We start from the raw sequence: 21328 nt of genomic DNA on the forward strand, positions 1-21328 counted from the left end.
TGATCCCCCTTATTCCTTGGGTGCTTGTTTACAACAGCGCAATGCATTTTTGTAAATTAGCGTTATTCCACATGCTGCTTAGCATCGTGACAAGCTGCCGACAGGCCATTGACATCCGGGAATTTTTGCTGGCTTATTGCAGGTATCATGCGGGACACTAAACCTTGCAGTTTAATTTTTTCTTCTACGTCTGCCAAGTGCTTGCGTGGAAGTCTCAGCAACAACATGGCAGAAGCATTCTTCAAAAGCTCTCGTCTGCTCTATGCAATGCCCCTCTGTCCGTATTTCCACTCGTTCTGGACTTCTCCTGCAAGTTTTAGAACAAATTGCTCGTGATTAAGGCAGCACCGCTGATAAGCTAGGCAGCCGGGGATGTAGAACACATGGCTAAATCACAATTTCACGTTTTCAGCGTCAAAGCGAATTGCTGGACAAGATGTATGTTTTTTGTTGGTTGCAGAAACGACGGGTCCGGCTTTCGAGGAGTTCCTTGAGATGCTGGGCCACAAAGTTCGGCTCAAGGGCTTTCAGAACTATCGGGCAGGCCTCGACAACAAGAGTGAGTGCCTGTGAAATTCTTAAAACTGGAACTTGGCGTGCATGCAGGGATTGTCTTGTCATTGCTTGAACTGTCGCTATTTCTGTTGAACCCCACCAGTTGCAACACCAGCACCACTGTCTGACATTTGAGGAAGTACACAATAATAGGCAATTTCAAAGATCACGCATGCTTACCAGAAAGAATATAAATGAAGGGCCAGTGAATTGAATGCAATGACAGCAAAAGCGAGTTACAAGCTGTGCCTTAAATTTGAGCCACAAAGAACTGTAGATGTCGTTGTCTGAATTCTATCTTCCTTTTGAGCAACTTGACCCAACTAAGAAAAATGTATTGTCACTTTAGAGATCAGCAAGTCCTGCACCAGGTGAGGTTATTTATTTATTTATTTATTTATTTATTTATTTTATTTATTTAGCTCTAGATTAACTGTGACACAGTTCTGGCCCGAATTTTTACTTCAGCTGCTCATAAGTTTCAACTGAAATAACAAAGCTGGTGACGCCATGAACGGTTTCGGGGTTGCGTGAGAGGTTGGAGTGTGATATATCGCGATGCCTGATTTTTTTCTATGTAATCGTTTTTTTTTTTCATTTATTGTGACAGTGATATGACAAGCTGTGCTGTTTATTTCTTGCTTTGCAGCGGACACCACCGGCCTCTATTCAGTGTACTCAACCTATGAGGACTGTGAGATTATGTTCCATGTCTCTACCATGCTTCCATACACACCCAGCAACAAGCAGCAGGTTAGTGGCCATCTCATGTCCCATTTCCGTATGTTCCTTCCAATGCCAAGCTAATGGTTAGCATGAGGATTTAGGCATGTTGGTTTTGGAAATCTATATATTAAGTGCGAAAATGACAACACATACGGGCCAACACACACAAGAGCACTTTGTGTGTGTCATCATTTTCGTACCTATACATAGCCAAGCCAATGTGATCCAAAAGTTATTTCAATAAATGCAAGCAGGTATAAATGGCCATATTGTAAACAGTGTGATTAGATGACAATAACTACACTGTATGCATAACATTTTTAAAAGCCCATCTATAAAAAAAATTAATGATGAAGATTCACTGAAGCAGTACGAGCAAGCTTTAGCCCGGGTGCTCCTATCTAAATACATGTAAAAGGAGAATTCGTTTTTCTCAGCAACCACTGCACCAAATTTGACAAGGTTTGTTGCATTTAAAAGAAAAACTTAAATTCTAGTGACTGCTGGTTTCGAATCTTTAATTAGGTCATCAATCTTTTATTAAAAATTGGCAAAAATTGCAAATTTTCAGAAAATGAAGCTATCAAGTTTACAGCTCTGTAACTCAACAATGAAAAATGATATCACAATTTTGTGAATTGCATCTAATAGTGCATCTAAAGCAGACAAAGTTGATATGTTAGACATGAATGTCAAGAAATTTAGTAATATGGAAATACAGCTTTTGCAGAACCCTTGTACACAACATAACGAATTCATGTAAGATATAAAGGGACATATCGAATTTGTTCGCTTTGAATGTTCTAATAGATGCCTGTTACAGAATGGGGATATCTGTTTTTGATGCAGAGCTATTAATTTGTAAACTTTGTGCTTCTATGTTTTTCGAACTTTCAGATTTATAAAAATTTTTTTTAACAGAATTAAGGCCCTAAATAAAAATTCCGCTTGCAACAGTCACTAGAATTTAACATTCTCTTTCAAATGCAACAAATTTCATTAAGATCAGTCCCCCGGTTATCTCAGAAAAGTGTTTCTGCATTTTACATGTGCAGTCGCCGACCGTTTATTCGAACCTCACGGCGACTGCAGAAATGTCCGAATAAACAGGTGTCTGAAAAAGCAGATTTAGAAAAAAAAAAGAGAAAGAAATCATTTATTTCCACGCACTTATTCGGGCTTGGCAGTAGGCTTGAAGAAATCGTGAATGCCCCGTTGCACGCTGTTCCGTTTACACGCAATCAGATAAACCTGAATCTCAAAGAGGGTCGTACGGTCACTATAGGCAGCTGAAAGCACAGTCACTGATTGTACACGCTCCGCATGCGACGGCAGCATAGCACATGGTGCGTCATCTTCCGACTCGGAGTCATCGTTCGGCGATGCAGCAGAAACCTGACGAATGATCTCGCAGCCGTCGAGTTCTGCGCATGTCAGTACAGCAGTGTCAGCACCTGTGAAACTGTCATATGAGACCGGAATCACAATGCAATCACTGTGCAATCACTGTGCAGGTCTCCGCAGAGCATTTTCGGCGTCAATAGGGAGCACATCAGAAGGCGACAAATCCTAGGCCTCCCGGCACCCACTTGCCAGCATGCCCCAGCGCAGTCTGCACGGGCACTGTCAGCGCCATTAGACACTTGACGTAATGTTTCCGTATGCCACGTTGGATCATCGCAACTTCGACACAGCACACAAAGCAAACACCACCACGCCGTCACGCCGACACCAGTCGCTCAAACGAAAAACGTGGCCTACTCACAGCGCTGTGCTTGAAGAAACAAACAAATCAGCTGCTGGATTGCCTTGACATGGCTATGGTGTGACAGGACTTACTAAGCTGAGACTGGAACTGCTGTAGTCACTAATAGCCACTCTACCGAACCAGGCAGAAACGATGATGATGAGCGGGGATTTTCACTAGTGCCACCTCGTGGGGCAGCAAGGAGGCTCAGTTCAAAACAAAGATGGCGTTCAGCAAGTCGAACCATGCACCGGTCAGAGTCGGTGGTGGCAAGTGCCATCGATCGAGTTGGCTCAAGGAGTGTCTGAAAAATCAGACGAGAGGTTGCAAAGTGTCCGAACTTACGGCAGTTGTTATACATTATGGTCTATGGGGAGAATGGCGATGCCGCGAAGCAGACTGAATAATCGAGCATGTCTGAATTTTTGGAGTCCAAAAAATTAGTCTGCGACTGTATTTAGATAGGCCATGTCGGAGTTGGGCCCGAGCTAAAGCTTCCTCTTAAGTGACACCGTTAACAGCTGAAGCCATTTCTTCATCTGACGTACTACCGTGCGAAAGGTTGATAGCAACATAGTAATTGTAATGTGCAGATCATAGAACTGACCCATGAAAACAACTTGCAGAAACTGAGTAAAGGTACAGCTAGGGCTGTCAGTGAAGGCACTGAAGTTCTTATTTGGCAGTCCTTTATAATTTATCCTTAATTTGTCTTTTTGTGACAAGATCTAAAAAACAGCAGTATTGTGTGAGGCACAGTAGTGTTTTGAACACCACCAACTCAGTCTTCATTAGAAATGCACAATTCTAATCACAACTGGATGTAATTTCCACTGCAATCTGCAGTGGAAAAGACAAACACTGAATAATGATTCAGTGGTCTGGAGCAGTGCAGTCTCTTTAGGTAGAAAGCTCAGCTGAAAGCGGAGTTAAACAGTAGTTCAGTTCCAGCTAGCTTTCAACCAGTTGCAGTGTCACGGGTTTACACTGGTTCTGAGCTTGGCTAGTACGTTTACATTGATTATGGCAAAACAGCACAGACAGCAGAACCAGTAAAGCAGGCAAGACATCTTGTTCGTTTCACTTGTACCATCGTCTGCGCTGTTTTGTCCATGATATTTGTGGAATAAATTGGGAACCTACAGCCTTTTATCCTTTTATTGCAATAGCAATTACGCAGACACTCCCGCCACACTTCCTGCATTGGCGTCATGTTGTGTCCACCCAAAGCCCACTTTGAGCAGTAAGATAAACTGCAGAACTAAGATTCCATGCACACCACACAGCATTCGTCTGCTGAACACCGAGCGTGAAAGTGATCGTATCTCATATACCCGAAAGCAATCAGTGGAGATTATGGCCCCTTTGTGCAAATCTACGTTTGGCACAAATCCGTACGCGATGCTTGTCGGGTGGCATCAAAACGAGCATTCTAGTGTATTCCCGGATGATCGCTCAATCAAGGCCAGATGCGAGGCACTCCATGCTGCGACCGCCATCTCAAACGCCATTAGCGATTTCGGATCCGTGGGACAAGGATCTCCTTGATTTTGGTGCATTTTTTCTCACCGAGGCGTGCATTACGCACTGCACTGTGGGCAAAGCAGTCATCACACGTCGGTAGCAACATGCGTGCTGCTTCAAACAGGCGATCAACAAACAAGATGGCGGCCGTGACGTGTTTCCAGTGCACGCAATCGCTCCTGGCACTTGATTCTTATTGTAAACAAATATGGCGGCGCCCACGCAAGTATAGTGTGGTGGTATCTTACACAATTTTAGTGCAAAACAATTGGATTCGAGCATGTTTTGGAGCCTGTTAGCCTTGCATGCACGAGTAGATAATATGCAGGGTTATGTTCCGGCAAGTTTCGTTGATGCAGGATTGTAGTACAGCGACATTTTGTTGTCGCGAGGCACGAAATGCATTGAAGCCTGTGGGTGTTCACCGGGAATATGAAAATATTTTGTTGTCGCGAGAATTTCATTCTCGCGGAATTTTGTTATCGTGGATTTCGACTGCATAACTGTAGTTGCAGGGAAAAGAAATTTGTCAGTGTTTCTCATCTTGCGGCTTGGTCCAGCTGGAGATAAAAGAGTAGCTGCTGATTGCATTTTAACAAGTGGATACATTACAGTAAGCATAAGTAATGTAGATCAACCAGCAGAGCCAACCAATAAGTGTCCCAGCTGCGCATCTAGGCAAATCTACTGGGAAGGTATCACTTGGCATGGGCAGTCATCTATCGGACATTGGTGATGAATTTGTTTTATTTTAATAGCGAGCTTTAGCTTGTTCGTAAAGACATTACCATTTGGGGAATACCAGGTTACGTGAGAGGTGTATGGCAGCAACAACGCATGTCGCGATATCATGTGACACAGAATTTGACCACAGAACATGCAAAGCTAGTACTGCAATGCTAACTGTTCGTATAAAGTGTCACTAGTGAGGTAATCTTAACGTGTAGTCCTTTTACGATTTTTCTTCGACGATATTCATGCAGTGTCAGTAGTGACGTAATCTTAACGTGCAGTCCTTTACGATTTTTCTTTGACGATATTCGTGCAAAGTGTCAGTAGTGACGTAATGTTAACGTGCAGTCCTTTTATGATTTTTCTTCGATGATATTCGTGCAAAGTGTCAGTAGTGACGTAATGTTAACGTGCAGTCCTTTAATGATTTTTCTTCGACGATATTCGTGCATTGTGTCAGTAGTGACATAATCTTAACGTGCAGTCCTTTTACGATTTTTCTTCGATGATAACATTCATGAATCAAAACGGCATGTTTACGCATAAGCAAAACATCTCGAACGACAATTTTCTATTTTGTCTGACTGCTCAAGCCAAGCTTGGAGCTTAGTGTTCCTGCCAGCACAACTTGAAACGTCAACATTAACTGCGCAAAGTTTCTTTCCACAAACAGCCTGCACACATGGTGACAGACATTTATGGTGTATTTTCCAAACCGATCATTGATTTAGGAATGTGGCCTTTCTTGTATACTGCCATCATTTATGAACTACTGTTTTGACGCTGCAAGGTGTATTGAAGTGAATAATTGAGTGACCTGAACATTTTATATATGCAGCTGTTGCGCAAGCGTCACATCGGCAACGACATCGTCACCCTCGTGTTCCAAGAGCCCCGAGCTCTGCCCTTCACGCCCAAAAACATCCGGTCACACTTCCAGCATGTCTTCATCATCGTGCGCGCCATCGAACCCTGCACTTCCAAGACGCGGTACAGGTCAGTTGCCCGGCTACATGCGTTGTAGTTTTCTGTACAGGACTGACTGCATTTGTGCTTGCTGTCTTGTGGACGAGTTTCCCAAATGCACCAGTGGACAGTAGGAACAGGAAAATGCTGCCCAGAGGTGGTCTCACCGGTGCCTTGGCAATGATAAGAGAGCGCCTTGTCGTCGCGCTTTTGTACCATGTTGTTATCACAAATGTTGCTTCAATCCTCACCTCCAAAACTGCTGCACTGTTGTAAATAAAATCGAAATGGCCACCTAGCATCAGCAGGCTGTGATAAGGGTAAGTGTTGTTTGTCTGCTGTCGCTTGATGGTGGTCGCTAGCAGTAGACGGGGTCTGAGCCGAAGCTTTGCCCTTCGCATGATGCTTACTGCCTGCACCAGTGCTTTTTACCCCTTGATTATTAGTCTGGAGTCTTGCAGGATTCCGTACATAAACGCTTACTGACGGGATGCTGTCCATAGTGGCTGTTCCAAGAACCTGTGAAGTAATGTCTACTGCTGAAACATTAAAACCTCCAGTGGAACTTAAAAAATCTCGATTATTGCATAAATATTTTTGCTGCTTTATGCTAGTTATAAGAGGTATAGGAAATATTACTTGCAAATTATTGCCTATATACTAATTTCGTGCTTGCTCTAAAATGTATCAGCTTGTGCCACTGCTTAGGAATGTTCACCTGCACGTGCAGGGCGTTTCACATGCTTTGAACTTAACTTGAACAAAAAAAAAAGTTCTGCATCATTGATGATTGGGACCATCAGCACGTCGTTCAGTCATGTTGAACTACTCTATTGTACTTTTGCAGTCCACTTAGTTACCTAATTACTATCGTCAAATACCAATGTATAAAGAATGAGGGACAAATGTAAAGAGACATACACAGCGCTGGTTTGTTCCTTACTTTTTATGGGCTGGCATCTGACATTCATGAATAACTAACTAGCTCGAATTTTAGCTCTAGCCTAATTATTAAATATCAGTCGCGCAAATATGTAAGGTCATACATAGGCTGTAGTAAATGAAGATGCTCACTGTTCAGAAACACACAGTGCGGTCGTTTTCACTTTCTCGTACCTCACATTCAAGGTTCTCAAACATGTTGGTCCCAGGGAACCCTGCTAAGCTCCACGAAGTGCCAAGGAACCACCCTCTCCCTAGTAGAGAGGTTAGGTGTAACATGCAACATGTTTAAGGCCAACGGTAGTGGTGGGCAGGTTATTTTGATAGAGACATGCAACCCACATGGTACAAGCCGGGTGCAGTCGTCATGAGCCAAGACAACACCATCACGTCCAGGCATGCCAGAAAAAATGACAGTTTTCAGTGCTTACACACGGGAACACTTATACATTCCACCAGAAAAGGTCTTAGAATTAGTGCGGGCTCTAGTTTGAGTACAGTAAAACCTCGTTAATTTGGATTTGATGGGACCGTCAAAAGTGTCAGAATTATCCAAATGTTGAATTATCGAGGGTATCAAGAAAACAATAAACAAATGCTTACTACATCAGCATGCTTTTATTTACTGAAGGAATCGGCAGATCCTGCTCTTATTTTGCAGAAAAGTGGTACAGGAGCTGCAATTCTCGTCGTCTTGTGACTGATCAGCGTTCGCAGCGGCAGAGGCCTCGTGACTTCCTTCTCTGTGCAGCCGCGCCGCGCATCTTCTTCTGAGACACGCTTTTCACTACCGCGTACACATCCTGATTATTTTTTCGCCAGTGTGCTGGTCGCCAACAGATTTTCTGTTCATCTCGATGTAGCCGGTACTCTTGATCCTTGACTGCTTTGCACCAAGTTAGAACGAAACTACTGTTCATCACAAACACTGCAGGTAAAACACCGTGGCCGCTACTGATGCAATCATGGAGGGCAACCTTGCGGTTCTGAAGGCAAGCGGCTGATGCATGCAACAAGTCAAAATTAAACTACCGTTCGCAGGGGCGTAGCCAGAGGGGGGGCTTATGGGGCTTGAGCCCCCCCCGAAATGTTTTTGTGCTGTCATGCGCCGCCGACCAAAAGAACTCCCGGCGCCGGAAATCATGCTCGATTATGTCTAGAATGTCCTGAATTCATGCTCGAAAAGACATTTTAGACATTTTAGCGCGAACATAGCGAAATCGGGCTGCATTTCGCCGAAACGCCCATGCATCGGGATTGACATACCGTAACGCAAGGAGCCCCACCGAGCACAAAATTTCAAGGGCGTTTTGATGGCGAGCGGGCTCGTCTCGGCATCTCGTGGAGGCCGCAGAATCTACCGAGCACTTGGATTTCAATTCTGAAACTTTGTGGGTATAAAGTTCTCATAACATTTTGATGCGAAAGGTGCATTGACATTTGCAAAGTCGTGCTTTAGATTTTCGATTCCGGAATTTTGTGGGTTTAATGCTGTTGTAAACATTTGACGCCAAAGATGCATCGACCTTTCTAATGTCGTACATCGGGCCATACAACGAGACAAGCCAAATCAACATACTATCAGACAGGTTGACAAAGCACGCAGCGAGGTCCGATGAGACAAAGCGTTGTGGTGGTTCATTTGTGCCATCAGGTCACAAAAAAGAATATGAATTTTTTTTCACCTGCGCCAAAGCATCCATGTCAAGACACTAAAGCCACCATTGTAACTAAGTTCTTATTTATTTTTCTGCCTAGATTTTTATTCGTGAGGATACATTAAGCCTCTTTCTCATCTTTTCTTTGTGTTCTCGCAACCCGCGGGCTGCCAATCCAGCCAGAGCGCATGCGTTTTTCTCGTGCTGCATCGACAACCGCGCGGCGCACATGGATGCGCATTCGTTTTTCTCTGGCCGACTGCCTTTTCACCTGCCAGAGTTTTGGACGCTTTCTGGCTAGCAGACGAGAAAAAGAAACAATGCATAGTCGCTCGCCGCCAGCATTGCGGGGACTCGACGGATTGCAACGCGTTCGCTTGTGTGCGCAAGGGAGAAAAGCGGGGAGGAAGCGCGCCGCCTTCTGTCGCACGCGATACATTTTGGGAGTGGAGGGAGGGGGGGGGGTGCTGTGATCTGTGAATCTGTGGTTGCGCAACCTGTTTATTTGCCTTGTTTGACGCATTATATATAGTGACTTTTTCTTAGGTACGTAGATTTATTGGAGACTTATACGTATATTTAAACATCTTGTTGCGAGGTTTTCTGTATATGCGCAGTGAACTTTGTTTCCAGTGCCAATTTTTGCCCTGTATCACGCTGTATCCTCACATATTTATTTACCTTGTATCTTCTCATTTCTAATGTACGAAGGCGAGTCAAATGAAAGTGAGACAACCCGCCCCGCGCAATAATGGTTCGGTTCATTATTTTCGAGGCATGCGCGTAGCACATACGCATCTTATTTACAAGTGACATGCAGAGGTCAGGTTAAATGTTCTTTAATGTTCTCATACACTGGGTTGAACAGGGTTACGTGACATAATGGACACTCCAAAAGTTGAACAGCTTGGTGTCGTGAGGTTTTTGACAAATGAAGATGTTTCCCAAAAAGAAATCATTCGCCATATGGCTGCCGTATGCGTTGAACATTGCGTTTCATTGGCCACTGTGAAGCATTGTAGCAAACTGTTCAAAGAAGGACATGAAAGTTACAAAGATGATCCATGGCCGGGCCAAAGCCGCTGTGCAATCATCCCCTACACAATTGAAAAGGCCGTGGTTGCTCAGTGGCTATGGTGTTGGGCTGCTGAGCACGAGGTTGTGGGATCGAATCCCGGTCACGGCGGCTGAATTTCGATGGAGGCGAAATACGAAGACACCCGCGTACTTAGATTTAAGTGCACGTCAAAGAACCCCAGATGACATTTTGTCTGCAATTGTGACCGAGGATGACTCATGGTGCCGCTACTACTAGCCTGAAACACTACGGCAAAGCTTACAGTGGAAGCATTTGAATTCACCACTCCCAAGGAAAACAAAGGCGGTCATTTCAGCCGGAAAAGTGTTGACTTCTTTTTAGATCGTTAGGGGCCATTATTGATCGAATTTTCTAAACCTGGAGGGACTCTAAATCGTTTCAGATATTGTGAAAGGTCGGATCGGCTGCGTGTCGCAATCAAGAACAAACGACGTGGAAAATTGAGCATTGGGAACATGTTGCTTCACAACATTGCCCGTTCCTACGTCGCTGATGTGGTTAATACGAAACTGGCAAAGTTCAAGTGGGAAACGTTGCAACATTCCTCATGCAGCCCAGACCTGTTTCCTTGCGTCTTCCACATTTGGTAAAATTTGAAAAAAAAACTGCTCAAGGGAACCAGATTCGTGTCGGAAGATGACGTGTAGTCATTTACAGATTTTTGAGGCAGCAACCCAAGGAGTTTTATGAGACGGGAATTACGCGACTCGTTAGTAGGACAAGTGTCTAAATGCTCATGGTGACTACTTTTAAATAAAGTACCCCGTTTATCATTTATTCGCATTGGCTCACTTTCATTTCACTCGCCCTCGTATATTTTGCAGAACTCCTGCTTTTTTACATGTGCTCTCTGTTGCGACTATAATTTCGGAGCAATTGCTCGCAATACACGAGCGGTGACAGCTGCTCCTGCGCAATACATTCCAACAAAGGAAAGCGTCATTGAGATTTTCCCCTGGTCCTCACTTTGCCGATATATATATATATATATATATATATATATATATATATATATATATATATATATATATATAGATCCCTCGACTAATTCTGTAAGGAGGAGGCCGAGCGGCAAAGTGAGCCCCCCACGAACGAAATTTCTGGCTACGCCACTGACCGTTCGTTGCAACAATTGTAAATGAAACCGTGGTCGCTATCAATACAATCATGGATGGCGACTACTCAGTTTTGAAGGCTAGTCGCTGATGCGCACAGCAAGTAAAAAGGAAACTGTTTGCCGGAACTGCTGTGGATCAAACTGGTGGCACGATCCGTGATCCATCCATGATCTCTCCATAATCGACAGTCATGGATGGCGACTACTTCGTTATGAAGGCACGCGGCCAGCTACCAGCGTGGTGTTGTGTGCGGCTGTAAATGCAAGAATAAAGGCTTTTTAATGGCACAATTAGGCACGAAGCGTACCAGCATTGCTGTGAGCCACGTATCCGGCACGATTTCTGCAGATGACTACGACGATGCATGTTGTGCTGCTTCGTGTCGGTTAGAAGCTTGTGCGATTTTTTGCTCTTGCGTCGTGCATTTGCAGTGCTTCACACTTATCGAGGTACCGTACTAGAACCAACTGTGTTGCACTGCTCCATGCATTTTTATTAATCCTCCGACATATACATCAGTGCACCCGCTAGTGGCACCTACCTACAAATGGGAGTAATGCACATAAGAGTAAGTTACAGCCTCCGACATTTAAGTGCAAAAACTTAGGCGCGCTGGCCGTTTTTGGAGGCTGGATGGCTACAAGCTGCTGATGGAATTATTGCGCAGCTCGTATGTTCCTTTTATGCACTGTGATGTGCGTTTTGACACTTGGGCATGTGTAAAGGAAGTTGCTTGGACTGAGCGCACCTCGTGTTTTCCACCTTAGCAATTCGTGTTTGCTTGCTTGAACTGTGGTACTTTCAGTGACTGCCTTCCACATATCGGCCACAAAGCAAGCGGACAAGAGGTTTTCATTCAGCATTAGACAATGGTGGCCCCAGTGGGGATTGCACTTCAATAATAGCCAGCGCGAATTATGCTTGGTAATGCAGAAATGTTTGCTTTCAGCTGACACTCTCATGCAAGCTGCAGTTGGCCTGTTTGGGAGTTTGATAATCTCTTATGAACTTAACCAGTCTGCCATTTGCAAAGAATAACGTGAAAGCTGCCTTTAATTTTAACATCATTACAGTGTTGCCGTGAGTCGATCCAAGGAGGTCCCCGTGTTTGGTCCTCCAATCCCCGACGGTGCCACCTTTCCAAAGTCCAAGAAGTTCACCGACTTCATTCTTGCCAAAGGTATTGTGTGCCCTGCCTTGTTGAAGCCCTTGGCTTGCCAAGCGCCTTTTCTCTCTGTCCAAGAGGCTGAATGTGACTGCCTCGTGAAGCATTGTATAACTACCTCAACCAGGCACCTGTGTCAAAGAAATGGTCAGTCCGGTTGGTAAAAGTGTAAGTTCAGTAATGTGATCACTTGAACTAAATGGTTAGATTAGGTCATGGTTATTAATTAGCCTCCATACTTGAAAAGTTGTAGTGCACCTAACTAGAAAATGGGAGGCGCCCGTACTCATGGTTTCTCATAGTACAGTCGAATCTCGATAAATCAAACTTGAAGGGGCCCGAAAATTTGTTCGAATTAATATAAAGGAAGCTAATGAATGGAGGACTTACCTGCAGTGGTGCATGTGTACTAAGCTGACACTTGAGTGGGAAGTTCCAGAAGATTTATTCACAAGTATTTACAAATTACAGTCAGCAATTAGGCATGATAGGAGATGGCAGGTTCACGCGTGTATAATTTAAAAAAAAAATAATGTCTCATGACAATTGCCCCTTCCAACTTTTGGTATGCTTCACCGCATATCACTGCTGTACTGGGGCAAAGCTGACTTTCGGGAACCAGCATTATACAATGCGCCATGCTTTCAAGTTTCAATTTTATTGCCTTGTTTATACAATACGTCATACAAAATGTGCAAGAAATGTTTCCGTACTCTGAAGCCATTGACAAGGATTACAAAGATGGAGTCGGTGCCACTGCTAACAGTGGTGAATCGTTTCAATGAAAAGCACCGAACAGCGAGGAACGTGGCAGCGAACTTCGAAATAGCTAGGCCTAGCGTTGCTGTGGTGTGGCTCCGGCTGCCAGCAGATCTGCATGCCAGAGTGCCGGCTCGAGGTGGCATGATAATCAAAATGACGATTGTGGTGGCTTCAATTAATGCTGTTGCAGACCTGAGGGCATGGCAAAAAGTCAGGAAAATTGTATGGCAAAGCTCTCTGTGTCTGAAATTTCAGATGTTTTTATACATTGATTCTACGGGGCGCCCCGAAGGCATCCAAATTATCGGGCATGTCTGAAAAATTGGTGGTCCAGAAAATCGGTCGCTGACTGTTCAGGACACCCATCAATAACAGAAGTAATCAATGATGCGCACCTGCACACGCTTGCGCACAAATTTCCGCGGCAGGTTTTTTTTTCCTTGCGCGCAATGTTGAGGGGTCTCTCCTAAGCTTTTCCTCTATGGTGGGATCAGAGGAATGCTGGTCAGAGGCACGGCTGCGTGATTTCGTGCACTGGTGAGAGCATTGCCAGAGTGCAGTATCCTTGAATTAACCATCACAGATGCTTGTGTGTTTGAATTACCGGGCAGTTTCGCCCATTGGAATACACATATAACTTTGACGGGACCACAGTGTCGGTTCTAATAAACCAGAAGTTCAAATTAAGCATGTTTGAATTAATGAAATTCGGCTGTGTCATGGCTGCATGAGACTAGTTCTTGCTTACCTTTAGATGATGCCTTAAGTTTATGTTTTGTAAAGGTAGAATGTCCTCATTTCATGCAATAAATGGTGATGCTCAGCTAGGCTTGGCACCTCTATTGTTTTTGTTTCCTTTCCTTTTATTTTCGAAATGGAGAAAGGAAGGTATTCCAACAGGTGTCGGGCAAGGGCACTTTAAGGGGTCCGTAATGGCTAGACGTTCGAGAACTGCCGAGATGTGGCACTTAGGGTACATGTTGCGTACATTTTGTAGCTTACATTGTAATGTACCAGTGTAGTGTACATTGTGAAATGCAGCCTGTGCTACATGACTCCAAGAAAGGAACTCATCGGCCCTCGTTCCGTCACCATTGCCTTTCAGTGATCAATGCAGAGAATGCTGCCCATCGATCTGAAAAGTTTGCTACCATGGCACAGCGAACACGGCAAGAGTATCTCAAGGACCTCGCAGCCAACTACTCTACCAATACCACACTTGACTCGGGGCCCAAATTTTGTAAGTTGCCCACCCGATTTCTTGGCGTGTTTGTGATGGTCACAAGTGCTCACGGTTACACTTGACAATTTGTTGATCAACAGTGTCCTTTGTAATCTTCGTTGTTCTTGTTGATTTTCCTTTTGCTTGTTCTGCAAGCTTGCTTTGCTGTTAGTGCTGTGTTGACAACATCTTCAACACATGCAAGCATTCTGTTAGCATCACAAGTGGCAGGACCCATGTTTGCAAAACTTCATTCCTATCCATGAGAGTCACGCTTTCTTTAATTGCAGACTTAGATTCTTCCTAGTGGCTTATTGTTGAGAAAGAACATGCAAATTATTTTTGGTGATGTTACAGCAACACAACTTTTCTTTGTGTGCAATGTCATATGCAGTTAAACCTCGATATAACAAAGTCGGTGAAACTGGCAGATTGCTTCGTTTTATAGAAATTTTGTTGTATTGAAATTCAAGTTTTATGCAAATAAGTGCACCCGTCAATATATATATACATATATATTTGTTTTACATGGAAGCAGCCACGAAACTACCCGAATTATCAGGCATTAAAAAAAAAAAATTCATTTTGATGGATTTGAAAGTTGGTGACGAAAGATAAGGTTTCACGCCGTGTTCACAATATCTTCACATCGGCGGTACTCATTGAAAGAAGCCAGCCACGCTTTTGCGTCCATTTGCGTATGAGGCTGATAATGTCCCCCTGCACCGATACGATACTATATCACGATAAACTTCAGCAGCGGGACATAAATGCTTCGTCTGTCTCTCGCTTCGTGACTCAGTCGAAGTCACACAACCTCCAGAACTAAACGTGCGGGTAGACAGTGCACTTGATGCCGTGTAGGCATCTCGGCACGCCCACTCTTTGCGCATGCAAAGAGTGCTTCCCCCCCCTCTCCCCCACCCACTCATCCACCCTTGTGCACTATTGACCGCATTGCCGAAAACTCGCTCTCCTCCTCTTTTTCTCTTGCTAGCAAGGGGAGACGGCGCTCGTCAAGCTACCGTTAGGTCACTCGCACCCAAAATACGGGGCGTGCAGGACGTGCAGGGCGTGATGGGGTCTTGTCGCATTTGGACTTTATGCTCGGACTGTGCGAATACCAAATAGCAGATGGCGAATCAAATACAGAATCAAATCGAGAACGAAAAGCCAAATATTGAACGCAAAATAATATATATGAGAAAATTTATCACAAAATTCAATGCTTACAAATTTTGGGCAAGAAAATACAGCGCTGCACGTGCTTGGGAGGCTCCTCACATTCGGTAACAAGAATATTGCTAGCTGTCACTAACTACGTACCTAAGGACCAAAATGTATATAGTATGCTCTATTCTTATTTAATTAAATCGCCAAATGAGTATTCCACCACAGATAGCAACTCGGTTTCTATATGACGGTCTGGAAAATATTTTTTATAGATAGAATGTCTGTCAAATAGAATCAAGTGCTTCCTTTCCCTCTGAAGCAGAACAAATAGCAAAGTTGTCCTTAATACCGATTAGGCTTTTAGTCTAATAGTTGGCCATACTGTTCTTAATGGCAGTCTTGTATCGCATAGTAAGTTTTCCTTTCCAGATTTCTTCCAGGAAACAGTGTTTTCATCTTTATAGCAGGTGGTTTCTGTAAGTTGTCAGCTCGTTAAGGCCAATCTGCACGACGGACAAAGCCGAGAAATGTGCATCACATGACAATGACATTGCTCCATGATGGCATCAATGCCGTATGGGTCGACCGCGGCCTGTGCCCATGGTAAACCACTCTCAAATCAGGAGGCCCAAAGCATGTTCGTGCGGCAAACCCTCTCCTCTCCCATTTTTTTTGTGCCCATTTGCTGTCCGTGTACTGTATTTACGCGAATCTAACGCACACTTTTTTTCGATAGAACGGGTCCAAAATTGAGTGTGCGGTAGAATCGAGTGCAACCCTAAATCTGCATTACCATATCGCCATCGGCGTCACAAAATGGCCGCCTCGTACGCACTTCAAGCCTAGCTGCTGTAGCTTCCTCCATCACCTAAGCACATGTGTACGCTTGTGTACGCATGTGTACTGCAACACATGTTTGCAGTACACATGCAAGGAAGTGCCGTAGCATGGAAGGGCCGACTCCAAAGACATGCAGAGTTCATCATGATGCTGCAATTAAAAGGAAAGCGATCACGTGTGCAGAGGTGGATGGAACTCGGGCCGCACCACGGGCGTGCGGAGTTCCTGAAACTTGCGTGGGACTGGCGCAAGCAGGAGAGGCGTTCTACACTGGGGGCTGCTACGTATGGCGCGGTCTTGAAAGCAATCTGCGGCGGAGACAAGAGTCTACGCATCTAGGCGCACCGCTCTGTGTTCTCGTCGCTTAATTGTGTTGAAGCAAGAGGCTGTACAAAGGTTAATTCCCTCGCTCCTGCTACCGTGCTTCCTCGCTCCAGCGTTTTGATAAAGAGTTTCTGCGGTCATTGAGTGAGACGTGTTCATGTTTGCTCGTGTGCACGTGACACCATGCTTGTTAATTTAGCTTGTAAGCGAATGTTTCAAAGTTTATACGGTCAATAAAACTACTATCCTTACTTTTTGTATAGCTGTCTACTAATTTGCTATCGTAATTGATGCTTCACCTTTTGGATGAAACTGCGACTTGTTTTATTTGTCGCAGCTTTAGTGCATTGGGAGTAAATCTGTTTTTTTTTTTTTCCGAATAAGAGAAAGTTGTATTTCTGTATGAAAGAATGAGGTGCACAGTACTGTAAAGGACTTGTCTTTCTTTAGGTCGCGGCAAACGGGTGCGCGTTACGATAGAGAGTGCTTCTTTTCTTCTTTTTTGGTTGCGGAAAAAGGGTGAGTTACAATTGAGGGTGCGTTAGAATAGAGTAAATACGGTAAATGCATCTGCAGTTGGGGGTGATCGCACTATAGTAACATGGCATATTTTCAAATCCACCATGTGAATCCAAAGAGAGTCTCGCGATGGATCGCTCAAATCAACAAAAAGAGACCGTTGTGCGCGTGCGAACGGCGTTTGCAACGAGAACGCCGTTTGTTTTGCAAATGTAGCGTCTGTTAACAAGAGTCATGCCATGCACTTGCTTTCATTGGCAAGGCAGTTAGCTTTATGAGGGCTGGGAATAGATTGGTGTTGATTCAGCACGAAGCTAACTTCAGTCGTCCACACCGACTGGCTAGACAGTGGGCCAGTGGCGGGGCCGTGACGAAAATTCGCTGCTGGCCTATGCCATAACTGGCTTGTCACTAATCACGATTCCGTAAAGCTTGTCGCTAATGTGTTCCTATGGGTGGCCCATTAGTGACCAGTCGCAAGATCACGCGTATGGGTTAGATTGACGGCCTTTAAAACGCATTCCGGTCCGCGGTCCCGCTACTACTGAGAGCATGCATGCCAAGTTCGTCCATGTGCTCACATGTGGGAAGGAAGCTCTGAACTGTGCGGATCTATGTGTCTGAACACTGAACATGCGTATTCGATATGATCAGCGTGCCTTCCGGTAATGAAACGGCCCATTCAGCACACTGTTTTTGTTGTTCCCTCTGTCCACATAGCGTTAATGATTTCGTTTGGTCCGATCGACCTGGTCGAACCTTCCGTCGATGCGTGCCGTGGGACCTCTGTGTGTGTAAAGGCACCGACCAGCGCTGGGTCACTTACAGAACATACAGAATAGTAGCCAAAAAACTGAATGTTCGAGGAATCTTATATTAGACATTCAGTTCACGAATTGAACTATTTGAATGTTCGCTGTTTCATTCAAAATGGAACATTCGAGTATTCTCACAGCCCTAAACTATAAGAAACCTGATGCCACTCCACTTCGGTGGTCATTCATGGTCGCGTGGTACACGATTTGAGAGGTGCTTTTGCAAACCGCCTTTTGTGATTCAGCCATTTAACCATCTGCGTCCGCAGAAGTTTCCATTTATTTTCTCAGTATTGCTTAGCAGTGGCAGTGAAATTTCGTTATATTGAAGTGGTGTATAAACACAATTCGTTATATTAAGGTTCTGAATGCATGGTGCTCTTGGACAAGAATTTATAAGTTGAGTACTGTTATATTGAGCATTTCATTATAGTGAAGTTCATTATGTTGAGGTTTAACTGTACATGGTTTGTTTTTGAATATGTGGATCAGCTAGCATAAAAAATTTTTTACAATTGTAAATAGAATTCACTCAACTCATTCTTATGTCTTAATAAATTTGACAGAACCTGTCTCACAATGACTGTTGACAATAATGCGTTTAGCATTAAACCAATACACAGTCAGCGTCTGACTTTCCGGGCTCGCTAGGGAATGCAAAAACGTTATAAAAATTGGGCAGTCGAATGAAAACTAATGCACGTCTTTAATGCCCTCAAAGCTTAAATCACCACAGCCACTTTCAAAATAGCTTCAAAGCCCTCCCAGTACAATTAGGCATCTTGGTGCTCGTACTGTAACAGGAGATGGCGGGTGTGCGCATGTATAATTAGCACCACATTTTATATCCTGTCGCAGTGGCCCCTTTGCATTCTTGTGCTTCAGTGCACTATGTTGTGCATGCTTGACCACGTAACACCGCTGTATTGCGGCGAAGCTGACTTTTGGGAACCTGCATTGTGCAACGTTTTAGGTATCTCGATGCTCATACTGTGACAGCATCATTCTGTTTACTGCACTCTATTGTTACAATGCATCCTTTGTGCAACATATAGCGCAGTAAACAGAATGATGTCGTGCAAAATAGCCTCAGTGGAAGCCTTTATAAACTGTGACAGGAGACTACAGGTGCGCACATGTTTAATTAAGTGGAGTCTGCAGCAAATTCGCATGTGTGAGCGTCATGCAAACTTGCCCTAACCTTCCACATTTCAGAATCTTTGACAGGTCGTGAATCACACCAAACGTGACAATGAGAACAGCGCAGACGGCGCCTGCTCTTTACTGTCAATGAAGGTGACACGCAGAGTGGTGATTGAGTCACGAATGGATTACCGTTAAGCACAGTACGGCCCATTATTAAACTGAGAACCTCATTGGTACTTAAGGCAAATTTGCTATTCCTTCGACATTAGTGGGAAGAAATGTGAGAATCTTCTTTAGCATGTGCAGCTGCTTGTCTTTTGCACGAAAACTGTAAGCGTAAAAATTTGTGTCGAATTTTATGATATTGGATTTGATATTTGGCTTTTCTTTCTTGATTTGATTTGATATTTGATTTGAAATCTACTATTCGGAATCAAGAAAAAGAAATGGGCATGGGCAGGCCATGTAATGAGGAGGGAAGATAACCGATGGTCATTAAGGGTTACGGACTGGATCCCAAGGGAAGGGAAGCGTAGCAGGGGGCGGCAGAAAGTTAGATGGGCGGATGAGATTAAGAAGTTTGCAGGGACGGCATGGCCACAATTAGTACATGACTGGGGTTGTTGGAGAAGTATGGGAGAGGCCTTTGCCCTGCAGTGGGCGTAACCAGGCTGATGATGATGATGATGATGATCTACTATTCGGTATTTGTCCACCCCTTCTAAAAACGCATTGTGATGATTCATGTGTACATGGGTTTAGTGTCACGAAAGCTTCCTCCAGCAACAGTCGTCTAGTACTGCAGCTGGAGAGGATAGCATTATTGAAATTTGGCGTGAAAAAGGCGTGTCGGCGGCTCTCGTTCTCGATGCCGTCAGCCACAGTGTGTGCCATCTGGGCGATGCAGAGGCAAACAGCATGGAGACCAGGCACAGTCGGCTACTAACTATGCAACAAATGCTGTGCCAGTGGCGCTAAGGAAGAAACAAAAATGGGAACTTTCGGCTGCTTTAAAACCAACTACCAGAAGGCTGAGGAAGATCGCTCATGGCAACACCTGGCAAACATGCAAGGCGCGCTCGCCGCACAAATTTGTTCTGATCGAGCTGGGTCGGTGGCAAATGTGAAATTTCTGGACGGCGAGCGTTGTGTATACGCCGCCAAGTGAAGTTTGTCATTTTGACGCCGGTTTTTCGTTTGATTTAGCCGGGCCTTAACACAGAGGTATTGCAGCGAAGCTGATTTTAAAGACCATGTGGACGAAGCTGACTTTAGGAATCCGGTTGCCATTGTGTGACACATACTATTAGACTTTCGCCAATTTTTCTTGGTAAAAAATCGTGTGTGCGTTAGATTTCAACATTGTTTAGAAGCTTTAATGTCATTTCTATGCTACTTTTCTATTTTGGACCCATAGGAAGTAGGACCTGTTTGATTCTTGAGCGTGCTAGCATCAGGGGAAAGTACTACTGTACCAAACGAATTGGCAGTGTCTTTTTTCGCGTTTTTTTGACCTGCTGGATTTGACCTGCTTTTGACCTTAATTTGACCTGCTGGATAACTTGATCAACTTTGCGGTCTTGTTAGGGTCAATTTAACGAAAGTCGACTGTATAACACAAAGCAACCATTCCCGTGCAAACATTTCCAGTTTCTCACTTTCTACTGGCATGGCATTGCCATCACGTCCAATGACCAGCATTGCAGACGATCGTATACAGTTTTAAGCAGAGACTACGTGGATTGAAAAATTCTGTTTTAAAAATTTCTACTTGCTTTCCAAAGGAACAACTGCACGTTTAGAAACTTCAAGTGGAAGGCATTCTATTGTGCTACCAAGTAGTAGGCGCTTGAAACATAGTAGACTGTCCCTTTAAGCGGAAGGACATATTGCCATGGCAACTTAGCCACAGTCAATTAGCACCCTCTTCACTTTGAACACTGTAAGCATTTCACCATATGGCGTAGTTCAAGAACAGCAGGCAGCATTCATCGCACCACAAGCAGCTAGTCCTGCTATGCTAGGGAGTGTCCTTGAGTTGTGGGCACAGGTTAGCCCTCTGTTTCATTGACTTGTGTTGGTCAAGGTTAATACAACAGCGACAAAGAAGATGCCGTAAATACCGAAATGTAAGTCAAGATATTTTCTTTAAGGAAGCAGGCTAAAGTCAGCCCTCTTCTTATATGGCGGTCTTTAGGAGAATTTTAGTCATTGTCTGGACACCTACGGTGTGCATGTTGGCAAATGCATAGCCATAGCGTTACCAACATCCAAATGGGATGGTGGGCATTTTTT

The 21328-nt window shown here is 44.3% G+C and overlaps 1 protein-coding gene across 8 annotated transcripts in view; it reads left to right on the plus strand.

Moving 5' to 3' along the window:
- The window catches only part of LOC135903460 (signal-induced proliferation-associated 1-like protein 2), a 222478-nt gene that overhangs the window by 128098 nt on the left and 73052 nt on the right, over positions 1 to 21328 (plus strand). For all 8 annotated transcript variants that reach the window (XM_070522588.1, XM_065433782.2, XM_065433783.2 and 5 more), the window contains 5 exons: positions 461 to 559; positions 1205 to 1308; positions 6123 to 6280; positions 12141 to 12247; positions 14100 to 14234. In XM_070522588.1, coding sequence (XP_070378689.1) covers positions 461 to 559; positions 1205 to 1308; positions 6123 to 6280; positions 12141 to 12247; positions 14100 to 14234 — 603 coding nt within the window. The remainder of the gene's footprint in view (positions 1 to 460; positions 560 to 1204; positions 1309 to 6122; positions 6281 to 12140; positions 12248 to 14099; positions 14235 to 21328) is intronic.

The sequence above is a fragment of the Dermacentor albipictus genome, chromosome 7, assembly GCF_038994185.2.
Source record: "Dermacentor albipictus isolate Rhodes 1998 colony chromosome 7, USDA_Dalb.pri_finalv2, whole genome shotgun sequence".
Lineage (NCBI taxonomy): Eukaryota > Metazoa > Arthropoda > Arachnida > Ixodida > Ixodidae > Dermacentor > Dermacentor albipictus.